The sequence below is a fragment of the Malania oleifera genome, chromosome 1, assembly GCF_029873635.1.
Source record: "Malania oleifera isolate guangnan ecotype guangnan chromosome 1, ASM2987363v1, whole genome shotgun sequence".
NCBI lineage: Eukaryota > Viridiplantae > Streptophyta > Magnoliopsida > Santalales > Ximeniaceae > Malania > Malania oleifera.
Genome location: NC_080417.1, coordinates 99365727 through 99389079, shown reverse-complemented (window position 1 = coordinate 99389079; position 23353 = coordinate 99365727). Strand labels below are relative to the sequence as shown.

The following is a 23353-nucleotide window of genomic DNA, read 5'->3' as shown; positions in this document are numbered from 1 at the left end:
ACAGTTAACGATCTTAACTCAGTTGAACTTTTCAACTAAATATTAAAATGAAAAATAAAATACGTATTCTTGAAGCAACATAGAATCCAAAAAAAAAATAAAAATAAAGTATCACCGTAAAAGGAAGATGAAATATTTACAAACAATATTTTGCACAAATTTTAAGCATATGATCTTTTTGTTTTTTTACATAGGAATCACAGCCACCAATAAGCCCTTCAAATCTCTTGATACGACAACAAACCTACGGATTAGCGTTCTCTCCCTAGTGCGGCACCATACTGTAACTCATGATAGAAGCTTTAGGGAAGCTTAGTATGCATAACCAATCAAGGTATATGTCTTATATTTCTTAAAAAAGACTCACTGACATTGAAAAATTAATAAATGAGACAAGTAAAATTAACAAGATATAATTATAAATTGTTTTATTAAATTTTTAAAATGTATTTTATCAATAGGTGACAAATAACATTTGAAAATAAAATATTTTAACCAATCAAAATTTAGATTAAAAATTCAAAGACTCAAAAATTCTAAGAATTCAGAGCTTGGAGGCTTATAAAGAGCTCACCCTTTTATGCACCCATGTGTACGATGAGCTAAGGATAAGTTAATGCTGTAGGAGATAACTTCAGACTACAAGCCTAGCCTTTGTACCTTCGGTGGATCTTAAATTTAAACGGCTACCATTCGCTTTTTCGGATTCCTATTCCCGTCCATCATAGAGAAAGCAGATCGTTCTTTCTGTCCTCGGCCTACCATCCTCCTCCGCGCCGTTCCATCTAAAAGACTAAAATCAACATTAAGGATTTTAAGGTAATCAACGCTCCACTCCCATACGGACTTCTCTAGCTTCCGCCACCCACTCAAACCCTAGTTTTCTAGTTGTTGACAAATGCTTTTTTGTGTTTTTTTTTTTTCCTGGTTGAGCCCCTTCTAATTTAGTTTGTGTCTTTTTTTTTTTTTTTTTTTGGGTTTTTTATCCTAATTTTTTTGCGCGTTTCTTTTTAAAATTTTCTGGGTTTTTGTTTATTTGATGGTAGAGGTTTGTGGAGCAAGTTAATCTGTTAATGTGTGGCAGGTGAACCATTTTCTCCTAGTAAAATGATTGATTTGGAGGAAAGTTATAGGGAGAACTGGGTTTTGCTCATACTCGATGTTGCTTTTTGATTTGGCTTTCTGGGTCCAACATTTCCTGGGTGTTTTCTGGATATCTAGCGTAGAAACTCACTGATTCGAAGAACTTTGGATGAGATTTGTTCATTGTGAGAGTGTTCGTGTTTCTGGGCTGCCCATTAGGTTGGTTGATATGATAGGGGATCACTATTCGTTTGTCCAATGGACCAAAATTGTTTTTTAAGTAGCTTGATTGTTCTCGATTCTCTGTCTTTGGGCATTGGGAGGGAATTCTAATGAATTATTTTAATGTTTATATTGTTTGCACCATTTATTTGTTTTTGAATTTTGAAGTGATGGTCATTTATGAATATTAGGGCTAAATCTTAAGCATTTTTGGATATTTTCATTATTCGATGCACTATAGGATTGATAAAATAATATGGAAGAGGAGCCTTCCACTGACGATGCAAAAGACCTTGTGGCATCTTATGTGGCTTTGGAAGATGAAGGCGATGAATGTTGTGTTATCGAGGATGTTGAAGCTCCTATGGTGTTGGATTGTGTTATCGAGGATATTGAAGCTCCTATGGTGTTGGATGATGCAAAGAAGGAGGACTCTGAGTTCAATCAATATATAACAGGTGGAGTTTTAGAGCCAAGCTTGGATATGGAGTTCACTTCTGAAGAGGATGCAAGGAATTTTTACAATGCATATGCTAAGCAGACAGGATTTAGCATCCGTGTGAATTCATATTACCGGTCAAAGAAAGATAACTCAATAATTTCTAGAGAGTTCTGTTGCTCAAAAGAAGGCTTTCGCCGAGAGAAACGTGCAAAAAAGATGGACTCAGGGGATGAAATGAAGAGGCGGCGCACCCGGCCAATTACAAGGGAAGGCTGCAAGGCACTGATGACTGTCAGGAGGCGAAACAATGCGAAATGGTATGTAGCAAAGTTAGAGAAGAACCATAATCATGAGCTAGTGACTCCGGCAATGCGTCATTTTCTTCGCTCTCATAGACAAGAATATGATCCAAAAAATAGTTGGAGTAATCTTAATGGTTCATCTGGGATGGGTACAAACGCTGTTCCTATGACTGTCTCAAATGAAGATTGTAACAGCCTTGGCAGGATGGTGTTTCCTGCACAGGATCACGTTAATTATATTGGAAGAGGGCGATTAAGTAACTTTGGGATAGATGCTCAAGGTCTCCTGGGGTTTTTCAAGATTATGCAAGCAAAGGATCCTGCATTTTATTATGCAATACAGGTGGATGAAGAAGACCGGTTGAGCAGTGTTTTTTGGGTTGACACAAGGTCAAGAGTAGCTTACAATTGTTTCTATGACGTCGTAGCTTTTGATACGTCTTACCAAGTGAATCAATATAAAATGCCTTTTGCGCCATTTACTGGAGTAAATCATCATAAACAGTCGGTGTTATTTGGTTGTGCCCTGCTTGCGGATGAGACAGAATCCACATTCATTTGGCTTTTTACAACTTGGCTAGAAGCAATGTCTGGACGGCAGCCAGGCTTAATAATTACTGATTATGATTCAGCCATTGGTAAGGCAGTTGAAAGGGTTTTCCCGGAATCAAGCCATCGATATTGCAAGTGGCACATCACGAGCAAAATGCCACAAGAAATGGGACATGCATACAGTGCACTTCCAAAGACGTTTCTAGTGGAATTGGATAAAAGCATTAATAAGAGTGAGACCCCTGAAGAATTTGAATCTTCTTGGGAGTCACTTCTAGATAAATACAACCTTAGAGGAAATGAATGGCTTCAATCGCTTTATATTGATCGCAGGGAATGGGTCCCAACTTACATGAAAGATACTTTCTTTGCTGGTATGTATGCTACACAAAGAAGTGGAAGGGTAAACTCACTTTTTGATGGTTACGTGAATGCAAGAACTACCTTACAAGATTTTGCAGAACAGTATGAGAAGGCTTTGGATGATCGATACGAAAAAGAAGCAATGGCAGAGTTTGAAACATTTTACGCTAAACCAGTTCTAAAGACGCCACTTCCAATGGAAAAACAAGCTGCAGAGGTTTACACGAGAAAGATGTTTGCTATGTTTCAGGATGAAGTTTTTGAATCTCTGATTCTGGCTGTGAAAAAAAGTGGGGATGAAGGAGCAATCACCACCTATGAAGTTGCCAGATTTGATGAACATCATAAAGCATACTTTGTGGCTTCTAATATTTCTGAACAAAGAGCAAGTTGTAGTTGTAAGATGTTTGAGTTTGAAGGGATCGTATGCAGACATGTACTTGCAGTATTTAAAGCAACAAATGTCTTTATGCTTCCGGAACATTATATCCTGAAGCGATGGACAAGAAATGCGAAGGATGAGGTCATGCTGGACGTGTTGCCATGTGCTAACATGCAAGGTAATTCTCATAAGGGCAAGAACTCTCAGTACAATATTTTGTATCAGGAAGCTATAAAATGTGCAGAGGAAGGAATGGCATCTGACCATAGTTTTAAAGTTGCACTAAGTGCTTTAAGGGAAGCTAGGATTAAAATTATTGGAGCAAAGAAAAATGCTATAAATGCCCCATAACTTGAGACTGGCATGCTCAATTGATTCCTCTTGATCATGAGAAAACTAAAATTTGAAAATCTTCTCCTGAGAACCTATATGAATCCAAATACATATTGGAGCAGTCATCAAAGAGAATTAGGTTATGCACTAAAATGCAAGTGCCCTGGACATGATAGTTGTCCTTGCTGGTGGGTGAAGGATTCAGACCCAGACACCATATATACAGTTTTTTTTTTTTTTTTTAACGAGTGAGCATGTAGATTAGAATTTCTGTCCTCTCTAAGCTCATGTGGAGCATATTTCAAAGTTCAAATTGAAGATGTGTTCTCTTCAGAATTCAGATATATGTTGTATATATCTCGGCCTCTTACTGATTTTGTGGAGAGAGAGAGAGAGAGAGAGAGAGAGAGATTCTCAGAGATTGTGAAGTGGTTTTGCCATGTTAGCGGAGGTGATTTGCTTTGAGGGTTACTTAAGTTGGGCTTGATGCCCTGTTACCCTATCTTTACAAAATTTAATGATATTTTAAGGTTACTACTTTTGTGATGATATTTCTTTCAGTCCTGGATTATAGCATCTTTGTAGACGGTGATTGCTAGGCCGGAGCAGATTGGGAGTTTTTCAGACCTATTATCAAAGAGATTACTTGTTTTATATATTAATTTTTTGTCAAGCATGTGAGCATGTCAAGCATGGAATCTCTTCAGCGAATTTGTTGTTGAGTGCCTGCTGAGAGGTCCACTCTACAAAACGTATGGGAGAGGTTTGGCTTTTGCAAAGATTCCTTTGTTCGTGTATATATCATATAAATAACAGTTCACTTTTCTGTGTCATCTTATCTGCATCGCACCATTAATTAATACGCAATTTGAGATCTGCCACCATCTTTTAAAAAAAAAAAAAATCCAAGCAAAATTCAACTTGGGATTCGAACTTATTGCTGCTGAGTCTTATGTTGAAACATTTAATCCTGTTTGGTTTGCTAAATGAAATTGAAGCATGAGAGGAATCAAATGAGGAATGGATTCGAGGTAGAAATAGTATTAATTCTAACGAGGATATGAATTCAAATTCAATTTCTTTCTAACATATTTTGTATTCTTCAATGGATTCTGTTATGAAATTAAAAATAATATTTTTTTATTAAAAATTTCTAATGCATAATAATTTAATTTTGTATTATTTATTATTTTATATTATAATAATGGTTTTATTAGTTTTGATATTTTTAAATTTTTGCTATTATTATTTTTTATTTTTATACTAATTATTATCCTTAAAATAATAGTTTTTATTTTTTCCTTTTTATTATTATTGTTCTTTTTGTTATTATTTTATAATAATAATTACTATTGCAATAGTAATTATTTATAGTTATTATAATTTTGAAATATTTGTTGTCCTTAAAATAATGATAATTATTTGTTTCATTTATTATTAGTGTTATTGCAATTATTATTAGTTTTATTGTTTTTATAATAATAATTGTGATTTATGGTGTATTCCCAAGAAGGGGGGGGTAAATTGGATATTTTAAAATTTTTAGGTCAAGTGTGTTCTATTCTAAAATCGCAGCCAATATAACACAACTTAGGGTCTTTTTAATCAATCACCAATTTAGCAGATATATAAGTGTGCAAATATTTAAAACAAGTATAGCAATCTCATTATTTCTCAATCAATCACAATACACTATTTAACACATATAAATAACAATCTCAACAAATGAATATAAACATGCAAGTGCTGAAAATTAAAGCGAGTAGGGAAAGAAGATGCAAACACAGGTTTTTACGAAGTTGAACAAACCCTGCCTATGTTCTCATCTCAAGCCAACCCACTTGAAGATTCACTATTTAGGTCACTCAACCAAGTGGAGTAAAGTCACTTAAAAATTCTCCTTACATGGTGGAATCCCCTTTTACAACCACTCCTTCAATATGATGGAGTCCTTCTCTTCAGGCGATACCCCACACCTGATCCTGGTTCTGTACCTGAACCGTAAATACAAAGAGATATGAAAAAAATATTTTTGCGTACAACAAGATGTTTCTCAAATAAGCTAATGTGTTCAATGAAATCCTTAAACACTCTCACAAGATAAAATGTAAAGTTCAATAGAGTATATGTGTTTTTATCTAAAAAAAAAAAACAGTTTCCAAGTAAAGCAATGAGAGTATGGAAAATGATTTTCTTTTCTAACATGATTGACCTTTTTAAATTCAAATACCCAAATGCTTCCGAGCAAAATATATGATAAGAATTTCAAAGATTTAAACCCAACTATATATTTCTCCAAAATTATTTTTCAAAATGAATATAGGAGAAGTTAGGGTTTGCCTCTCAAAAATATTTTTGCAAAAAAAAAAATATGAGGGTAGATATGAAAATAAAAGCTCCAAGAGTTAAAAGATGTTCTTCAAATATGACCTTAAAAAAAAAAGAGTGTAAGAGAACCAAAATAATTTCTCTCAAAAGGAATTTGTAAGAGAAGAGAGTAAGAGAGAGTATTTGCTCTTTGATTTTTGAAAGAACGATGAAAAATATGCCCAAGTGTATGAGTGTACGAATCAATATGCACAAAAATCATTTTAAGTCTTGTGGGCATGGTATTTGTAGGCAAAATCCCCAAGTAGTCGTTATATGACTGTTTGGCTCATTTAAAAGTGATTTTCTTTGAAAACTAGTCGTTTTCTAACTGTTGGCATCAGTTCTGTGACACGACTAGTCGACTAGTGCTCTTCACTAGTTGACTAGTGACTTGGGCTGAGAAATATATTTAGCTACTAGATTTACTAGTCGACTAGTCAACAACACTAGTTGACTAGTCAACCTCTCTAGTAAACTAGTGACCACCATTGGTCGATGAGTGGTTTGGGCTTTCTGTGCGGAGACCTTTTAGTTTTTTACATATAAAGTTTTCTATGCAACTCCAAATCAAATGCTCTTAGTATCAACAGAAAGCTAAAATAAAATCCCACAACTTTTATGTTGGACACTTTTTAAGATAATGAGTGATTGATTGAGAAAATTGCTCATCAATGAGATGGAAGGAACATGAAGGGGTTTTTGAAAGACTTGTTTTGGACAAATGTTTTCATGAAAAGTTTATGTACCTAAGGTCGATCTACGGTCATCATTGAACTTTTTATAATACCAAACAAGACATGCAAATACAAATGAAAAATAAATACAATACAATCTTAAAACTAAATGTCTTCACTTCTTTTGCTTTTCAATTTTCCATAGAATACGCCAGACGATATGATCTTTAAGTGTTGACTCTATGAGTCATTTCCTGTTTTGATAATGACAAATCTCTTTATATTTTATCTATGCCTTGAGATTTTGTACAGGATTAACCTTAGCACGTATGGATGGTAAAGATACGGTTCATGCCATAAAGAACCAAATGCTCACACCACAAGATGACACTTGAAGTGTATTGACCCGGAGAAATTATGGTATTTAAATAATGGAAGAAGGAATTAAAGAAGAAAATTATACAAAGTCTCGTCGACGAACATAGGGAATTCGTCGACGAGCACACATAAGGGGCTCGTCTCGTCGACGAGAAGATACCGAGAGGATATACCATGGTTCTGAATTTCATCGACAAAGAGTGAGCATTCGTCGACGAACTTCCTTCTTGACCTCGTCAACGAAGGCTAGTGTATAAATAAGCCTAATCCTCATTTTTGGCCAAAAATCCTGCAAAAATTCCTCTCTCTCTCTCTCTCTCTCTCTCCTCAATTCGTCCCTCCTCCCTTCTCTCTAAGATTTTTGGCCGAATTCTCGCCGGTTCGACAATCTGAAGCCACCACGACACTCCTGGAAAAGTTGTCTACAAATCTACTGGAGTGAATCGTTGGTGGGGCTACCTTGAAATTCATCCCAAATTCAAGGTAAGACTTTTTATTTAAAATTTGGTCTTTCTGTAGTTATAAGGAAATGTTGTATATGGAAAAATACTGAAATTTAGTTCTGAGAAATGTTGTTTACAGGGTATTGAACGGGGAACCCTGCGGGTGCGGGACTAGTTTATTTTAAGAGCTTTTCAGGAATCAGGTAAGGGGATAAACTAAGTCAGTTGTTTTCATAGAAAATATATGTATAATTTTACAACACTTAATTTCAAGAAAATAAATTTATATTAGCATTATGTTTGGGAAAATACTGCTGTAAATGATTATATGTTTTAAATATGTGTAATACCCATTTTGTGTGGCATGAGTAGAATTTATTATGAATTATTGTTTTCTGGGAAAATATTAAATGATACAAAATTTTACTATGATATACCGGCATATGGGCCAAGAGTTTTTGTATGGTATATTGGCGTACGGACCATGAGTTTTATATGATATACAGGCATACGGGCCAAAGATGTTCTTACATGATATGCCGGCGTATGGGCCGAGCCTTTTATATGATATGTCGGCGTACGAGCCGAGAATTTTATCTGATATGTAATACGGTGTACGGACCATGATTGATAAAATACAAAATGTCAGCGCAAAGGCCAATGATTTTCACGTTATGTATTCAAAATGATATGATGATATTAACTTGGCAATTATTATTATGAAATAACCATGTATCACCATTTGAATATATGTTATATGTTATCAGAACCTGATTGGCTTGATTTAGGCTTTCACGGGCACGGTACCATAGCTATGTGATCATGATCATTATGATGTTAGTGTTACCATTGTCGTACGACGCAGCAGGAGGATGGATAGTTGATGTGGTTTATTGTAGTGTTGGCGCCCCTGGTGTACGAACTAGGTCTGGCAGACCCATCGTACTTATAGACTTTTGCTTTTGACTTGGTAGTGGTCGGCCAGCCATTGTCAGGTCCCGCCTTTGGGTCACATAACTCAGTCATGTGGGGGTAAGACATGACAACAGTCAGCTAACCATCCAAGATATTTTCTACATACAATATTATGAGATGATTTATACGTATGGAAATTCAGTATGTTATACCTTGTTATGTTTATATATGTTTTCCCAGATATGATACATATGGTTTTTATCAAGTATGCTCATATACTATTATACGTACAACACGAAAACATTCATGTTGTCACATACTAATATTAGTTTATTTCCCTTACTGAGAGGTGTCTCACTCCAAATTATATGAACATTTCAGGAGCACCAGATTAGAGAGCGGATAAAGCTCCACAACGCTAGAGTTCGTTGGTCCTACCCTATCTGAAGGGTAAGTCTTTTGCTAGGGTCAAATGGATTTTTGGGTGATGACCTTAGGACTAGTTTTGATTGTTTTGTTATGTATACAATGGATATAGTAAACTCTGGTACTATGTTGAATGGTATTATGAGATGTATATGATTTTATGTTTCTTGCTGCTTAGGCTTCCATGTTGTATTTCTGATGTATCCTGGTACACACGGATTCAAGTTGATTATGATCTGCTAGGTTTAGTATATCGGTTTTTACTATCATGGAAAAAAAAAAGGGTAAAATAAACAGGTCATTACATGAAGAGCAAAAGGGAATTAAGGCAACTTTTCTTTATTGTAATTGCAATTATATTTTTGGGTCTGTAATAATTATTATGGTTTGTAATAACTGCATCTCATGCAAGATAGGACTTTAATGCTCAAAGGCCATAGACTGACCATAAGGACAAGACCTTTCACCTAAAATCTTTTTCAAAATTGCTTTGGTAGACCGACGTTGGATTTTTTGGATCAAATTAAGGGCAAAATAGTATCTTTTTAATGCCCTTGGTTGACCGCCCAATCTTGTGTTATAATCCATTGGTTGACCAAAGCACTGTTTGCCCGGAGTCAACTTGTTGACCAAGGTTCAGTCAATCGACCCAGTTTGAACGTGACTTCCATGATCGACCGGCCTTTAAAATTGACCTTTCCACTGCCCTCAGCTGATCGGTCTTTTAATTCAAAATGACCACAGTTGACCAAACCTTATGAGTCACAAACCAGCCTTAAGGCCAGGCGACTGAACCTACGAAGGTTTGGAAAATCACCGTGGCTCGGCCAACTAACACCTTGCACGGCGAACCCTCGTATTTTTCCAAATTCACTGTCTATTCGGGTGACCGTCCATAGCTTCGGGCGACCGAACCTCTCGAGTTTGCTTATTTTTACCACACAAAATAGGGGTTAATTCTTAATTAATTTTTTCCAAAATACCGGTATTATCCCTAATGGTAATAAATTTTAGGAAACTTATAAATACCCCTTCATTTGCCCTGATTAGTTAGAGATTAGCAATTTGATTAAGCAAAAATTCTCTCTGAAATTTTTGATCTTTTATTGCCTATATACTTAGATTCTTCAAGCATAATATACACACTCTCTTTGATTCTTCTTTGCAAAATCATCTTTGATAAGAGAGCATTTATTTCATCCTCTTTATTTGTATTATTGTTGCAATTTGAAGAGTGAGTATATTTGTGAGCTTCATACATATACCTCAAAGCTAGTATACTCTCTCATTCATTATTGTTGAAATTATTTTTTTTTAGAGTTAGCTTGAGTCGATCCCAAATTATTTCATTGATAAATATTATCTTGGGATAACTCTTCAGCTTGAGAATCTTTGCATCTTTGTTGTAAGATTCAGAGGTTAGGCTTTGTGTTTATTGCAAAAATATTTTTGAGAAGCTAATCTTTATTATCTCTTGATTTTATTACTGGAAAATATTTTGTGGAGATAAAGTTATTTGAAGTATAGATCTTTGAAATACCATTATTGACTTATATCTATTTGATTCAAAGATCAATCTTAACATCATCTCTTATACTACTTGATTGGCATATCTTTTTAAGAGATTAAGTATATAATCTCCATTGAGCATAAATCTCTATCATACAAGAGTGCATTGGTTATATTGTGGTACATATCTGCTTAGTATAGAAACACTTGTATTGTACACAAATTTGTACTGATTGTTGTATTTCAGGCGTGGCCTGAAGAGGGTGTACTCTGCCCTGTGAAGGAGTGGATTGTAAAGGTTAGGGTCAGCCATATGAATGTGACCTGGGGTATTTTCTCACCCAGTAGGGAGAGGATAGTGTAATTGGTGCCGCTCCACCTGTAAGTGGCCAAGATTTAGTGAAATCCTCATAAGTGGTGTAGCTTGAGCGACCGAACTCCGATAACATATCTGGTGTTATCTCTTACTTTATCTGCTTTACTTTCGGGGTATTTGCTTAGTGATATTTATGTGCTAAATTTAATGCATTAAAATGTTAAATTTTTATTTGTGATTGTTTGGAAATACTGGAAGCATATGCTTGTGCAAATCAACTGCTTCTTCATTTATCTGTAAATTCAATACTTGTTCTAGACAGACTCTAGGTTGTGATATACTGATTGCAAAATATTTGACCTAGAATTTTTAAATCTCCAATTCACCCCCCATCTTGGGAATACACCAATTCCAACATTAAGTCTCTCTTGGCTTCCATTTTTCCTTTCCCTTATGTGTGTATAGAAGAATTATAAACATGTTCAAGTACTAAATACACACATAAGATACAAGTGATTTGTCATGATCAAAACGGAATCAGACTCAAATGTAAGAATTTGAACCGTGATAAATGGGTAAAATAAATAAGAGAGGGGCAAATTAGGAGTTGGCATATTTCGTTGACAAAGTCAGATTTCATCGACGAAGCCTTTGTTCTTCTCGTCGACGAAATTCAGGGGCTCGTCGACAAGGAGAAGCTGAGAATTCTCGGAAAAACCGGAGATCCCAGATTCATCGACGAGGCCACAAATTCGTCGACAAATTTAGTGAAAGATTCGTCAACGAGAACACCATTTCGTCGATGAATTGGGTCGGGTCAAAGGGCTATAAATAGGATTTTTCATTTCTTCCAAGCTAAGAAAACTCAACCTTATCTCTCTCTCTCTCTCTCTATCTAAACCTCTCCCTACTCTCTCTCTCTCTCTCTCTCTCTAGATTTCTTCGCCGATCGTTGCTGGAATCGAAAATCTGAAGTTACCACGAGGATCATGGAAGGATTCTCTACAATTTCTACGGATCGGAATCTCGTTTCGGAGATTTTTGAGTTTCGGTGTAAAATCGAGGTAAGGCTCGGTTTTCAATTCTGATCCAATAGTTTTGTAGGAGACTATGTTTTGAGTATATTCTATACTGTCGATTGTAGGTTTTGAAACTCGATTCACTATTTAGGGACCTTGGAGTTTGGGATTGGCTATTCGGGAAAAAGGTAAGGAGAACTATGTTTATATTGGTTATTTTTGAAATCAGACTCGGTGGAACTGTAGTTCACGGTACTGTGTGCGTTTTGGCTACTCACTTGGGGGGATCTAATGGGGAAAATTATGAGTTTTTCATTATTACAGTTTTGGAAAAAAAGGGGCAATGGGCTACATCCCTGGTTTTGTTGAAAACCGAGAATACGTGTGATTTATACTGTGATATTGGGATGACCGTGCCTTGACTTGTGTGAACTGTATTTATTTGAAAAACCATGATTTAGATTACCAAATGGGTGTGGTTTTTTTGGTTATATGAGCATACATGTGTGTGTGATATGTTGAAATGCTAGTAGGAACGCGGTTCTGAAATTGTTCTAGGTACTGAGAGTGTCCGGTTCTATATTCGAGGGCATGTGTTTATCACTTGCCATGTAGCCAAGAGTTTCCGACTCTATATCCGAGAGTGTATTTTACCGCCTGCTATGTGGGTAAGAGTGTCCGGCTCTATATCCGAGGGCGTGTGTTTATTGCCTACAATGTAGGCAAGAGTGTCGGGCTTTATATCCGAGGGCGTGAGCCTATTCTGGCAGATCAAACCGAAGGATGTGGATCCACCAATTATGCACCGGTACGATGCCATAGGAGTCGAGGACTAGCCATGTGCTGGTGGCACCGTGCTTCGCGGGTTGGCTACGGGCCAACGCTGGATTGTCGCAGACCGGCTTTGGGCCGAAGGGTGTGACGACACTAGGATTGCTGATCATGTGTATGTGTATGTGTGCATGTATGCACTGTGTAAACTAGCACTATACTGCATTTAACTGTGTGTATGTTGTATCATGATAACACTCAAATGTCACACACTGATATAGCATGTGTTCTTCCTTACTGAGAGGTGTCTCACTCCTGTTGTACGTACATTTTTACAGGTCATTCAAGTAACAGAAACTAGCGTCCCGGTGTAGGGAGCGCAGTGGTCGGTGTACTGCGTTTAGCGTTTGGGTAAGTGCTAGGACTGTATTTTTAGTGGTTTGCTATTTTGAGATGTATTTGGGCACCCATTTGTACGTTTTGATAGAGTCATGTTCTGCTCTTATTTAGGCTCTGGTATGGTACTACATATGTGTGTATAGATGACCTTTTTTTCGCTGCGTACGTGATTATATTTAGATGTGTTTAGGGTGCCTGGGAACCCTACGGGGTCGAACCCTCATCCTTAGTATTGTATCTGTGATGATTTGTGTGATACAAGGACAAGTTATGTTACATTTTCATCCCTAAGTCTCATTTCAAGGTTCGGGGCATGACACAAAAAGTCAACAATAATAATAATAATAACAACGATTATTATTATTTGTTGTTATTTTTGTTTTATTACAATTTTTTTTATAATATAGTGTAATTATCATTTTTTATTGTTGTTATTACTATTTTTTATAATAATTATTATCTTCCAAATAGTCATTGTTATTATTTTTGCCTTTATTCATTATTATTGTTCTTCTTGTTATTATGATTTATATAATCTAAAAGAGACCTTGACAAACTCAGCATTAATTTATGAAAGATCAAAAAAAGAAAAGACATCAAGAGATTAATGGAAAGGAGGTAACGCCCACTAATTAAAGTAGGGATTAATACATCAATATTTACTCACTAGTAACATACACAAAATCAAAATGTAATCCTTGCTGTTGGCCTGGTAGTATGTCTAAAGGGGGGGGGGGTGAATAGACTTTCTTCGGTGTTGAGATTACTTTCTACAAACACAAAAATCTTACCAAGAGCAAGTGCATAAAATTGTTGAGTGAAAGGAAATGTAGCAAATCACAATAACAATACGAATGAGATAACAGAGAAGAAAAGCTTAACACATTGATATTTACGTGGTTCGGCACCCCACCTACATCCACGCCTTGAGGCCAACTCAAGGATTCCCAAAATCCATTAAAATCCTCCTTCAGGCGAAGAAGCCAATACACACTAGCTCACAAAGAGCTTCAACAAGGTGCTCACTTAGAGACACCCAAAACAGCCCACAAAGAGCCTTTGTTTACAAAATGGTAAATGAAGATTAAGTGTAAGCTTGAATACTCCCTTGAGGTAGTTAAACCAATAAACTCCTTACTCAAGATCATCTGTCAATAGAGTGAATGCAATACTAAGAGTAGCAAGAAGAGGGAAAGTGAGTTTGTGTGTAAATCCTAGAGATAACAACACCAATCAATGTTCTTCTTTCAATATGATTTCTCAAGGTATTTTGTAAAATGCCTTTTACTCCTATTTATACATTGAATGGATGAGGGCAACGCTGGAGAGCCGTTGGGCATTTATGAACATAAGACAAGATTCAAAAATAGCCATTCACAGCATTTAATGTTCGCTGCTGCCCAACGTTCATCGACGAAGCCCTGTGTTTGTCGATGGGCTCTTCAACAATTTCGTCGACGAAGACTTGTGCTTGTTGACGAGTTGCTGATTCTGAATTCATATGTCCCTTGGTATATTTTCATCGACGACAACCTGTGTTCGTCAACGAGGCCTTCATTTAATTCATCGACGACGCTCTGTGTTTGTCGACGAGTTGTGATTCTGAATTCAGATGCCCCTCGGTATCTTTTCGTCGACGAGAAACCTGTGTTCGTCGACGAAGTTTGCACTAAAATCGTCGACAAAACCCTGTGTTCGTCGACGAGTTCCTCCTTCTCCAATTTTTATCCTTTTAAGTTTCTAAGAAGGTTTTTGTCTATTTTGAGAGTTTTCTTTATATACTTAAAAAATGGCTTATCTAGTATTTTGTTGTGCGTGTATGATACTTCCCTTTTCTTGCTCTTTGTATTGAGTTTCACTTTATGTACAAGATATTTACAAGATAAAATCTCTCTTATTTTACACACTCATTTTTCAAATGACTTTTGCACATTTGTTGTATTGTTCGTGAATGCTTCAAGAGACTTGTGCTTCTGGTCATGATATAAGTTATTTTGACTACTTGTTGGTTCAGATGCCATCCTGTATACCTGAAACATATCTTAGAGAAACGTTAGTGACTTTGAGAGCAACTAATGGGTTGATAACATCAAAACATAGTAGGAATGAAAGACCTTTGACTATTTGGTCTAACACTTACGATCTAAATAAATATTTATTAGTATGGAAATCAATAACGAAATATCTAAAATGCTTATAAAAAATAAAAAAGAAAAAAAAGAAAAAAAAATCCCTCATTAGGAAAGTAAAACATCTCATCCCATTCGCACTCACTTCTTTACCATTGCAATAATATAATTCTCACAAATTTTTTGACTTAAACATCATAGTGATTCCCTGAGGTACATCACAAGTCATTCAAGCCATTTTTTCTGTCATTTTCGGCAAGTGATCAAAGTCATTATTGATCCAAATTCTAGTGGACAAATTTTGACAGCAAGAATTATTTTACAATAATAAATTTTATTGTAGTTATCTTTAGTTATTGTTATTTTTAATTACTTTTATAATAATTATTATCTTTAAAATAATAGTAACAATTATTTTAGCCTTTTTTATTATTAATATTATTCTTGTTATTATCAGAGCATTTATCATTATTATTTTATTATAAAATGAATTTGATTCGATGAGAATGGCGGACAGTTAAGAGAGCCGTCTTCCCTTACTCTCTTCCTATTATTTCATTGACTGAAATCAGGTCTGGTCCATTTGGATTAGATTCATGATTCCTCTGCTCACAAGAATCGTATTTCAATACGATTTTATCTTTTCATTTTGCAAACCAAACCAAAAACACAATTTCATTCCTTAAATTTAATTTCACTCCAAGCCTACAAGAATAATAACAACAAAATCAAGCCTACAAGAATAATAACAACAAAATCAAACTTTAGTCCTGAGATCCGCTGTATGAATCCTTTTCCGCCAATATATATGATCAGACCATTTCACTCCAAGCCTGATTGGCAAATTAAATAAGGTGGGTTAGGTTTGAAATGTTCTGTTCAAAACATCCTGACTCAACAGTGGAGAAATTATTAAACGTATCAAATATGTATTTCAGAACCAAAATGATTTTATAATTTATATAAAAAACAATTATGATTGTCTAATTTAATTTTGATATATATATACTCTTATGTATCTATCTTCTATCTTCTTCTGATTTTAAATATCAATTCATTGAAAATAGAATGTCATTCTCATAAGAATTCAAATAAAATAAATAATTTTTGTGAGCATATTGGGTTATCATAATTCTTAAATGCTCCTTTAGTAAAATTTTGAATTAACCAAACCAAGAGCCTGGAGATTCCCAACTCCTATTCCCAAAAATTCTCTCTTGCACCAGATCGAGACTCCCATCTAACTCTGCTAAGAAATTAAGGAGCATCCTTCAACCAACATCCCCTTCTAATTTAGGGATGAAATTGATAACAATGTTCATTGTTGTGACTTATCATTCAATGGCCATAAATAGCCTTACAAATTCAAGGGGAAGACTGCATTCACAAGAATCACAACACTCATAATCCCCCATCTTCCTCGTTCCCCCTCTCTCAGTTCACAAACACATCTACATCAAACAAAACCTTATTCTCAGACGCCCAAAGAGAGAGAAAGAAAGAAAAGAAAAAAAAAATTGAGGAACAGAAAACTCAATTTCCATCCACTACCCATAAAAATTTGCAGAACAAAAATTCAAACAGGGTTAATGGCACCTTCTTGTCGCATCTTCAGAGCTATTCTCTTATTATTGATCGAATCAGCACTGGACTCCTCCATCTTCACAGGCAGAGGAGCAGAAAACACAAAATTCTCTTTTGGACCCTGATAATGCCCTCTAATTTCATAATTGCTTCCACTTCTCAGATTTCTTCTACGGTTTCTTTCACCATCACTGCTCTGGGGAGCTTCCTCATCATCCTCCGAACCTCTTGAAACAGCCGTAGTTTCTTCCAACTCCCTGCAAAGATTTTCTGCAAGCTCTCTCTCATCATCAATGCCGGCAACATCCCCACTTGAAATTGGCTCATAAGTGCTAGTTAAAACCCTACAGAGATCCCCATTCTCTGCGAAGCTCACAGTTTTCTTTACCTTGGCTTGAAGCCGTGATCTTTTTACCAGAGTCCCATGCGTTCTGTTAACGACAACGCCAGGGTTTTCTTCGTCATCACTTGCATGGTGAAACCCTTCGAGCTCCACATCTTCATCATCATTTTCACAAACCCTAGAAAATCCTCGAATCTGTTTGCTTGGTTCCCTTAATTTCTCCACCAAAACCCTAGATTTCCTGCCGTTTTGAGCCAATCTCATGTTCTTCACAACTTTGGCGGGAAGTTCGCGTCTTTTCACAGAAACCCCATCAACTAACTCCAAAAACCGAACCAGTTCTCTACTAATCGACCTTTTCCCATCCCTGATCATCGGATCCCCGCCCTACAAACAAACCCAAAAGGCAAAAATTAAGATAAAAAAGAAGAAACAAGAAAAACAAATCTCTTTATTAAGATCAGATTACTCTGAAACAAAAAGGACAGGCGAAGTGATTTTACCTGAATAGAGTCGAGTTGGAGGAGCAAATCCATGGCCTTGTGCTTAAGAGCTGATGAATCGAGGTGAGTCTGATCCGAAACAGAAGATTTGAGAGCGTTGAGAGTAGACTTGATGAAGGCAAGGTCTTTGAGCTGCCTGAGAGCTCTCGATCTGCGAACAAGGAAGGCTCGGAAGTGGGTCTGTATCGTCCGAGCTGCCGCATCTCGGAGAGAATACGACGGTCGATAACATAAACCGGAAGAAGAAGAAGAAGAAGAAGAAGCAGAAGAAGAAGACGAAGGAGAAGGAGGAGAGGGAGAAGAAGAGAGATGGCGGAGAGAGGCTTCGAGGGAGTCGATGCGGCGGGCGAGGGCGGCGACAAGGGAAGAATGGGCGTGTTGGGGGTCTTCTCGGTGAAAACGATGCTTTTGTTGATGTTGATGTTGATGTTGATGTTGATACTGATGGTGAGCGTGGGTTTGGGGTTTAAGGCAGTGAGAGTAAAGGTGGGGTTGAGGCGGAGGAGGTTGGACTTGTTGCTGGAGGAGGTAAGCGGCGAGGGCTTGGAGAAGAGGCTCTGTTGGGGGGGACTGCAGAGGGGCTGCGCAGCCGCAGCCGCAGCCGCAGCCAGAGCAGCATACGGCGGCGGAGGCGGAGGAGGAATGGGTGTTCTGGTTGTGGTGGTGGTAATGGTGGTGGTGAGAGGCCATTAGATTAGAGTGGTCCGGCGGAAAATGGCGAGGCCTTCAATGAAAAGTTAGGGATTTTTGGGGGTTTGTAAACTGTAAAGTACTAAAATTGTTGATCGGACCACTTAGCTGTGTGCTTTTGATCAGGGCGATGATGCGTACTCTCCTGACTCGCCTCCAAAATCCTTTACACTAACCCCACGTGCTCACACGTGCCTTTTTTATTTATTTATTTTTACACTCCCTGCTGGGCAAGTGAACTCTGACTCAATTACAATTGCTTTTTTCTTTAAAAAAATGTGACAGTTGAGTGGCCAGTTTTTTACGAAATTATTAAGGAAAAAAAAAAACATAAATATGTAAGATAGGGATAAAAAATACAAAAATTTATCGAATCAACTTTTGAAAATTCGATTATCTATTAAAAAAAATTAAAAACCTACGTATCGGCGTAGGTGTTAGGCGACGAGATGGTTGAATGACAATGCGTCAATCAATGCACAGAAAACAAAAGAAAAAAGTGTGAAAATCGACTTTTGAAAAGTCAATTTTCTGCCTAGTGTAACTATGCACAGATTGCACGCTGATATCATGAAAATTCAGAGCAAAAAATAATAAAAATAAAAAGTTAAAAAATTGAGAAAATCGACTTTGCAAAAGTCAATTTTCCCCTACTTGTCCAAATCCTGGTCTATGTACGTAAACTGCACGCTAACATCACAGAAACCAACTTTTGAAAAGTCAATTTGGTTACTTTAATGTTTCTTTTTTTTTTTTTAACTTTTCTATGCTCTATCCATGCGTCTTATCCGCTGCAGGTGCCAACATAAGTTCTCTCCCTTTTCAATTTATTTTTGGTTTTTGTACCCTGACTGTTGCGCAAGTTTTTTACTATTATTTTTTTTAATACCAAGCTGACTTTTGAAAAGTCGATTTGGATACATTACTGTAATATTTGCCCACACTTATATATTTGTGTTTTTTTCTTAATAATTACGTAAAAAACTCGTTGAGTGGCTAATAAGTTGCCAAAGTTAGGTTGTTAACTTGTTATTTTCTTCTCTTTTTTTTTTTTTTTTTTGTTATTACATGACTTGCATTTAAAAAAAAAAAAAAGACAAGAAAACATTGACCTTTGAAATTTGACAAAAAAAATACTGACATTTCTTAAGGTTTCAAAAATTCTAACCCTATATTTTGAAAGGCTTTAGATTTAGAGTTGTGTTAGATTTGAATAAAATGTAGTATAAATTGTATTAAAATTTATATAAATTCACCCAAATTTAAATTCAAGACCCGGAATCCGTGCTCCCAAACACTACCTAAGAATCTCTCTTAAGGGTTCAAGAATTACAGAGACCTCTCCTTAAGTTTTTTAAAAAACATAAATCTTCCCTTGTATTTTATAAAAAAATAAGTTTTTTGAGAAGATGTTTGTGTTTTTTTAATCAATCTCAAAGAAAGTTGTGGTAATTTTCAAACCCTGGGGAAGGTCAATTGAATTTTTAAAAGGGCAAAAAACATTAACATTTCCAGAGGTTTCAAAAATTTTAGGAACCTTGCTTAATATTTCAAGAATTTCAGAGGTCTCTCTTGAAATTTGTCAAAAAGACACAAACCTCTCATTTTATTTTGAATAAAGATAACTTTTTTTAAGAAAATTTATGTATCTTTTTGGCAAATCTCATGAAAAGTTTATACCATTTTTGAAATCTCATGGGAGGTCTATAGCATTTTTGAAACTTTAGGGAGGTATTAATTTTTTCTTACAAGTGAAAACACTAAAAGAAAAGTTGTGATTTTATTATATGAAATAAATAAAGTATTAGTGGTATTTTTGAGAGTGTGAATAGTACCTCTCAAAATATATTTTGAATGCATGAAATAAAGTTTTAGAAGTTTTGGGGTATGTTAAACTTTTTTTGTTTTTTCTTATTTAACATTTTTTAACTAACAATAAAATTATCTTATTATTATTTTTTTTATAAATTTATATAGAAAAAGCGAAGGAAGTAAGAGTACGATATTTTTTAAAATTAATTCTTCAAAAAACTAAAAAATTAAAAAAAATAATTTTTTAGCAAGTAAATGATCCTTAATTACTTCATTAGAAGTACATGAATTGATTATAAAATTACTAGAAACTATTTGATGAAAAAATATTATGTCACATGACCTCAAATTGATTCATCATTTTTGTTGGCCCAGTTGAGCATCTAAAGGGGGGGTGAATAGACGTTCTTCGCAGATATGCAAATTTTTTACAAACACAAAAATCTTGCCAAGAACAAGCACATAAAATCACAATACAAAAATGCAGCAAATAGTAATGAATGAGCAGTATAAAAGAGAGATGAGAGAAAAGAAACTTAACACGGCGATATTAACGTGGTTTGGCACCTAGCCTACGTCCACGCCTTGAGACCAACTCAAGGATTCCCAAAATTCACTATACGATCCTCCTTCAGGTGGAGAAGTCAATACACACAACTGTTCACAAAGAGTTTCAACAAGGTACTCACTTAGAGATACCCTACAATGACTCACAAAGGGCTTTTCTTTACAAGAAGTTGATGAGAAGTGAATACAATATTAAATGCTCCCTTTGAGTTGAGTATCACAACAATATCCTCACACTATGTCCTCTTTTCAATGGAGTAAAAAAAAAAACAAGAGTAAAAGCAGCAAGAAGAGGGCAAGTGAGTTTTAGGGAAACCCTAGAATGAAAGCACAATGAATGATCTTGATGAGTAAATGAGCTTTCTTAGTTTGAAGTAAATGCAATAACCCTTATTTAAACATCAAATGGGTGAGCTGGTCGCTGGAGAACCGTTGGACATTTATTGATGCAAGACAAGGGTCAAATTAGTCGTTCTGCTGCATTTAATGAACCCTGCAGCCCGTCGACTAGGTCCGTACTTCGTCAACGAATTCTTCAGTCAATTTGTTGACAAAGCCCTGTGTTTGTCGATGAGTTGCCGGTTATGAATTCAGACAGGTCTTGATTTATTTTCGTTGACGAGAACCCTGTGTTCGTCGACGAGCTCTTCAATATATTCGTCAATGAAGCCCTGTGTTCGTCGACGAGATGCTGGTTCTGAATTCAGGTGCCTCTCGGTTTCTTTTCGTCGATGAGAACCATGTGCTTGTCGACGAGGTCTGTGTTATACTCACCGACGAAGCTCTGTGTTTTTCGACGAGTCCCTTCTTACTCCAAAAATAATCCTTTTTAAGTTCTAAGAAAGGTCCTTGTCTTTTTAAGGGTTTTTAGACATCTTAAGTAGCTTTACTTGTGTGTGTGTGTGATATGCCCATTTCTTGCTCTTTATATAAGTTACTCCATATACAAGGGATTTTACAAAATAATCTCTCTCACTCTCACACTCAGTCTTTAGAACACTTGCATATGGTGTAGAGTCCATGAACGCTTTGAGTGGCTGAACTTTTGGTCATGTCAAGAGTTGCTTCTAGCTTATTTGAAACTTATTGCTTTGATGCCATTCTGTGCAGCTGATCATGACTAGAGAAAAAGGTTAGTAGCCTAAAAGAACTGCTAATGGGTTGTTGTCATCAAAACATAGTTGGAATGAAAGACCCTTAACCACTTGGTCTAACATTCTCCCCCTTTTTGATGATGGCAATCCATTAGTATTCCTTTTTAGGGATAAATGCTCCCCCTTACTAAATGTATTTAAATAAATTCTCCCCCTTAATGTTTGCATTATATGAATAAAGATTTTATTTAAATTTTTGGCAGCATGCCGTCTATAAGTAAGATATTTCCCAAGTAATCCTGCATAAGGTCGAGATATAACAATCCAGTATATCAATCAAAAGCATGTTGGTACAAAGATAGTGCATTTATTTTCAACAATTTCACTACTTGCTATGTACAATAATCTCAGTGAAATACAAAGTTACTACATTGCTTGTAGTGGCTACAAGGTACTATACCAACTAGAGATACATCTGAATAACTAGAGATACATCCATAAAGAAAGCTTATATAAGCCATATCTATCTCTCCCTCTTTGCCATAATCAAAATTGGGGGAAAGCAGAAACAGAGCGCTACTCGTGTGGGAGACTAAGACGGTCGAAGAGGGCAGCAAAGGAAGTGTCAAGGGTGTCAAAGCGAGCACGATTAGTGTTTTCTTGTTGGTCAATAAACACATCTAAGGAATCAAAACGATTATGGTGACGAATTTTAGATTATGTTATGGCGTGCTGAAACCCGTCCAAGCGCTCCAGGATATGGCCATATGCAGTATCCTCAGCCTCGCCTTCCTCTTCTTCGGCCTCCATGGCGGCCTTAACCTCATCGATAGGAACGTGTCCCTGCTCGTGGGCTTTGAACCACGTGTTCGTTGCATTGTCTTTTTCAAAGTGCATGCGACGAAGGGTCGCCTCTGTGTATATATTCTCTAGCATAGGACGAATGCAAGGCTAGCCGGTGTGAATGAGCTCGAAGTGATCAAAGAAGGTCGTGAGGAGACGACCGTAAGGAAGGCAACCCCGCTGCCTTTTGAGGCTTTCCTCCATAGTCTGAACAATGATGGAGGGAAGGTGTAAGAACCCAAAAAATATATAAAGGAATTTCTGCAGATTTCGTTGACGAAGGCAGTAGACTTTTCGTCGATGAAAGTCAGAGGTTCGTCAACGAAGAGAAGCCGAGAGGTCTGGAAAAGTTAAAATATCAGACTTCGTCGACGAGGTTTCCGACATCCGCGACGAAATCCTTGACTTTTCGTCAACGAAGGTACTTTTCGTCGACGAAAATCAGGCGGGTCAAAAGGGGTATAAAAGGGATTTTCTCATTTCTTCTTCATTAAGTTTCCTCACATCTCTCTCTCTACTCTCTTTCTCTAAACTCTCTCACTCTCTCTCTAGATTTCCTAGTTGATCGTTAATAGAATCGGAAATCTGAGGTTACCACGAGGATCGTGGAGGGATTCTCTACAACTTCTGTGGATGGGAATCTCGGTTCGAGCATTTTTGGGTTTCGGGCCAAAATTGAGGTAAGGCTCGGTTTTCATTTCTGATTCGGTATATGTGTAATAGTATGGATTATAAGCATGTTTAGTATTGTGGTTTGTAGATTTCAGAGTCTCGGTTTGTAGTTTTGAGCGCCGTAGAGTTCGTGGTTTGGTTTCGGGTTGAGGTAAGGGGATTCTGTTTATATCAGTTCATTTTCGAAATCAGGATCGGTAAGCCTGTAGGCTACGAT

At 36.4% G+C, this 23353-nt stretch overlaps 2 protein-coding genes across 2 annotated transcripts; one reads left to right on the top strand and one right to left on the bottom strand.

Annotated features, from left to right (window-relative positions):
• Nucleotides 1-590: 590 nt before the first annotated feature.
• LOC131147202 (protein FAR1-RELATED SEQUENCE 5-like) lies at nt 591-4512 on the top strand. Its single transcript, XM_058096973.1, has 2 exons — nt 591-819; nt 1547-4512. Exon 2 carries the CDS (start codon nt 1562-1564, stop codon nt 3695-3697), a length of 2136 nt encoding a protein of 711 aa, XP_057952956.1. The 5' UTR covers nt 591-819; nt 1547-1561; the 3' UTR covers nt 3698-4512.
• An 11821-nt stretch (nt 4513-16333) lies between these two features.
• LOC131147191 (BAG family molecular chaperone regulator 8, chloroplastic) lies at nt 16334-18260 on the bottom strand. Its single transcript, XM_058096964.1, has 2 exons — nt 17459-18260; nt 16334-17342 (listed from the first exon to the last, which is right to left on the bottom strand). Exons 1-2 carry the CDS (start codon nt 18146-18148, stop codon nt 16605-16607), a joined length of 1428 nt encoding a protein of 475 aa, XP_057952947.1. The 5' UTR covers nt 18149-18260; the 3' UTR covers nt 16334-16604.
• Nucleotides 18261-23353: the final 5093 nt, after the last annotated feature.

What these genes read in the sequence shown, in the direction of transcription:
- LOC131147202 (XM_058096973.1), top strand. Translation starts at nt 1,562, where the DNA reads ATGGAAGAGGAGCCTTCCACTGACGATGCAAAAGACCTTGTGGCATCT.
- LOC131147191 (XM_058096964.1), bottom strand. Translation starts at nt 18,148, where the DNA reads ATGGCCTCTCACCACCACCATTACCACCACCACAACCAGAACACCCAT. An exon ending in TCCAACTCGACTCTATTCAG is followed by an intron (nt 17,343 to 17,458) that starts GTAAAATCACTT and finishes GTTTGTTTGTAG; the next exon opens with GGCGGGGATCCGATGATCAG.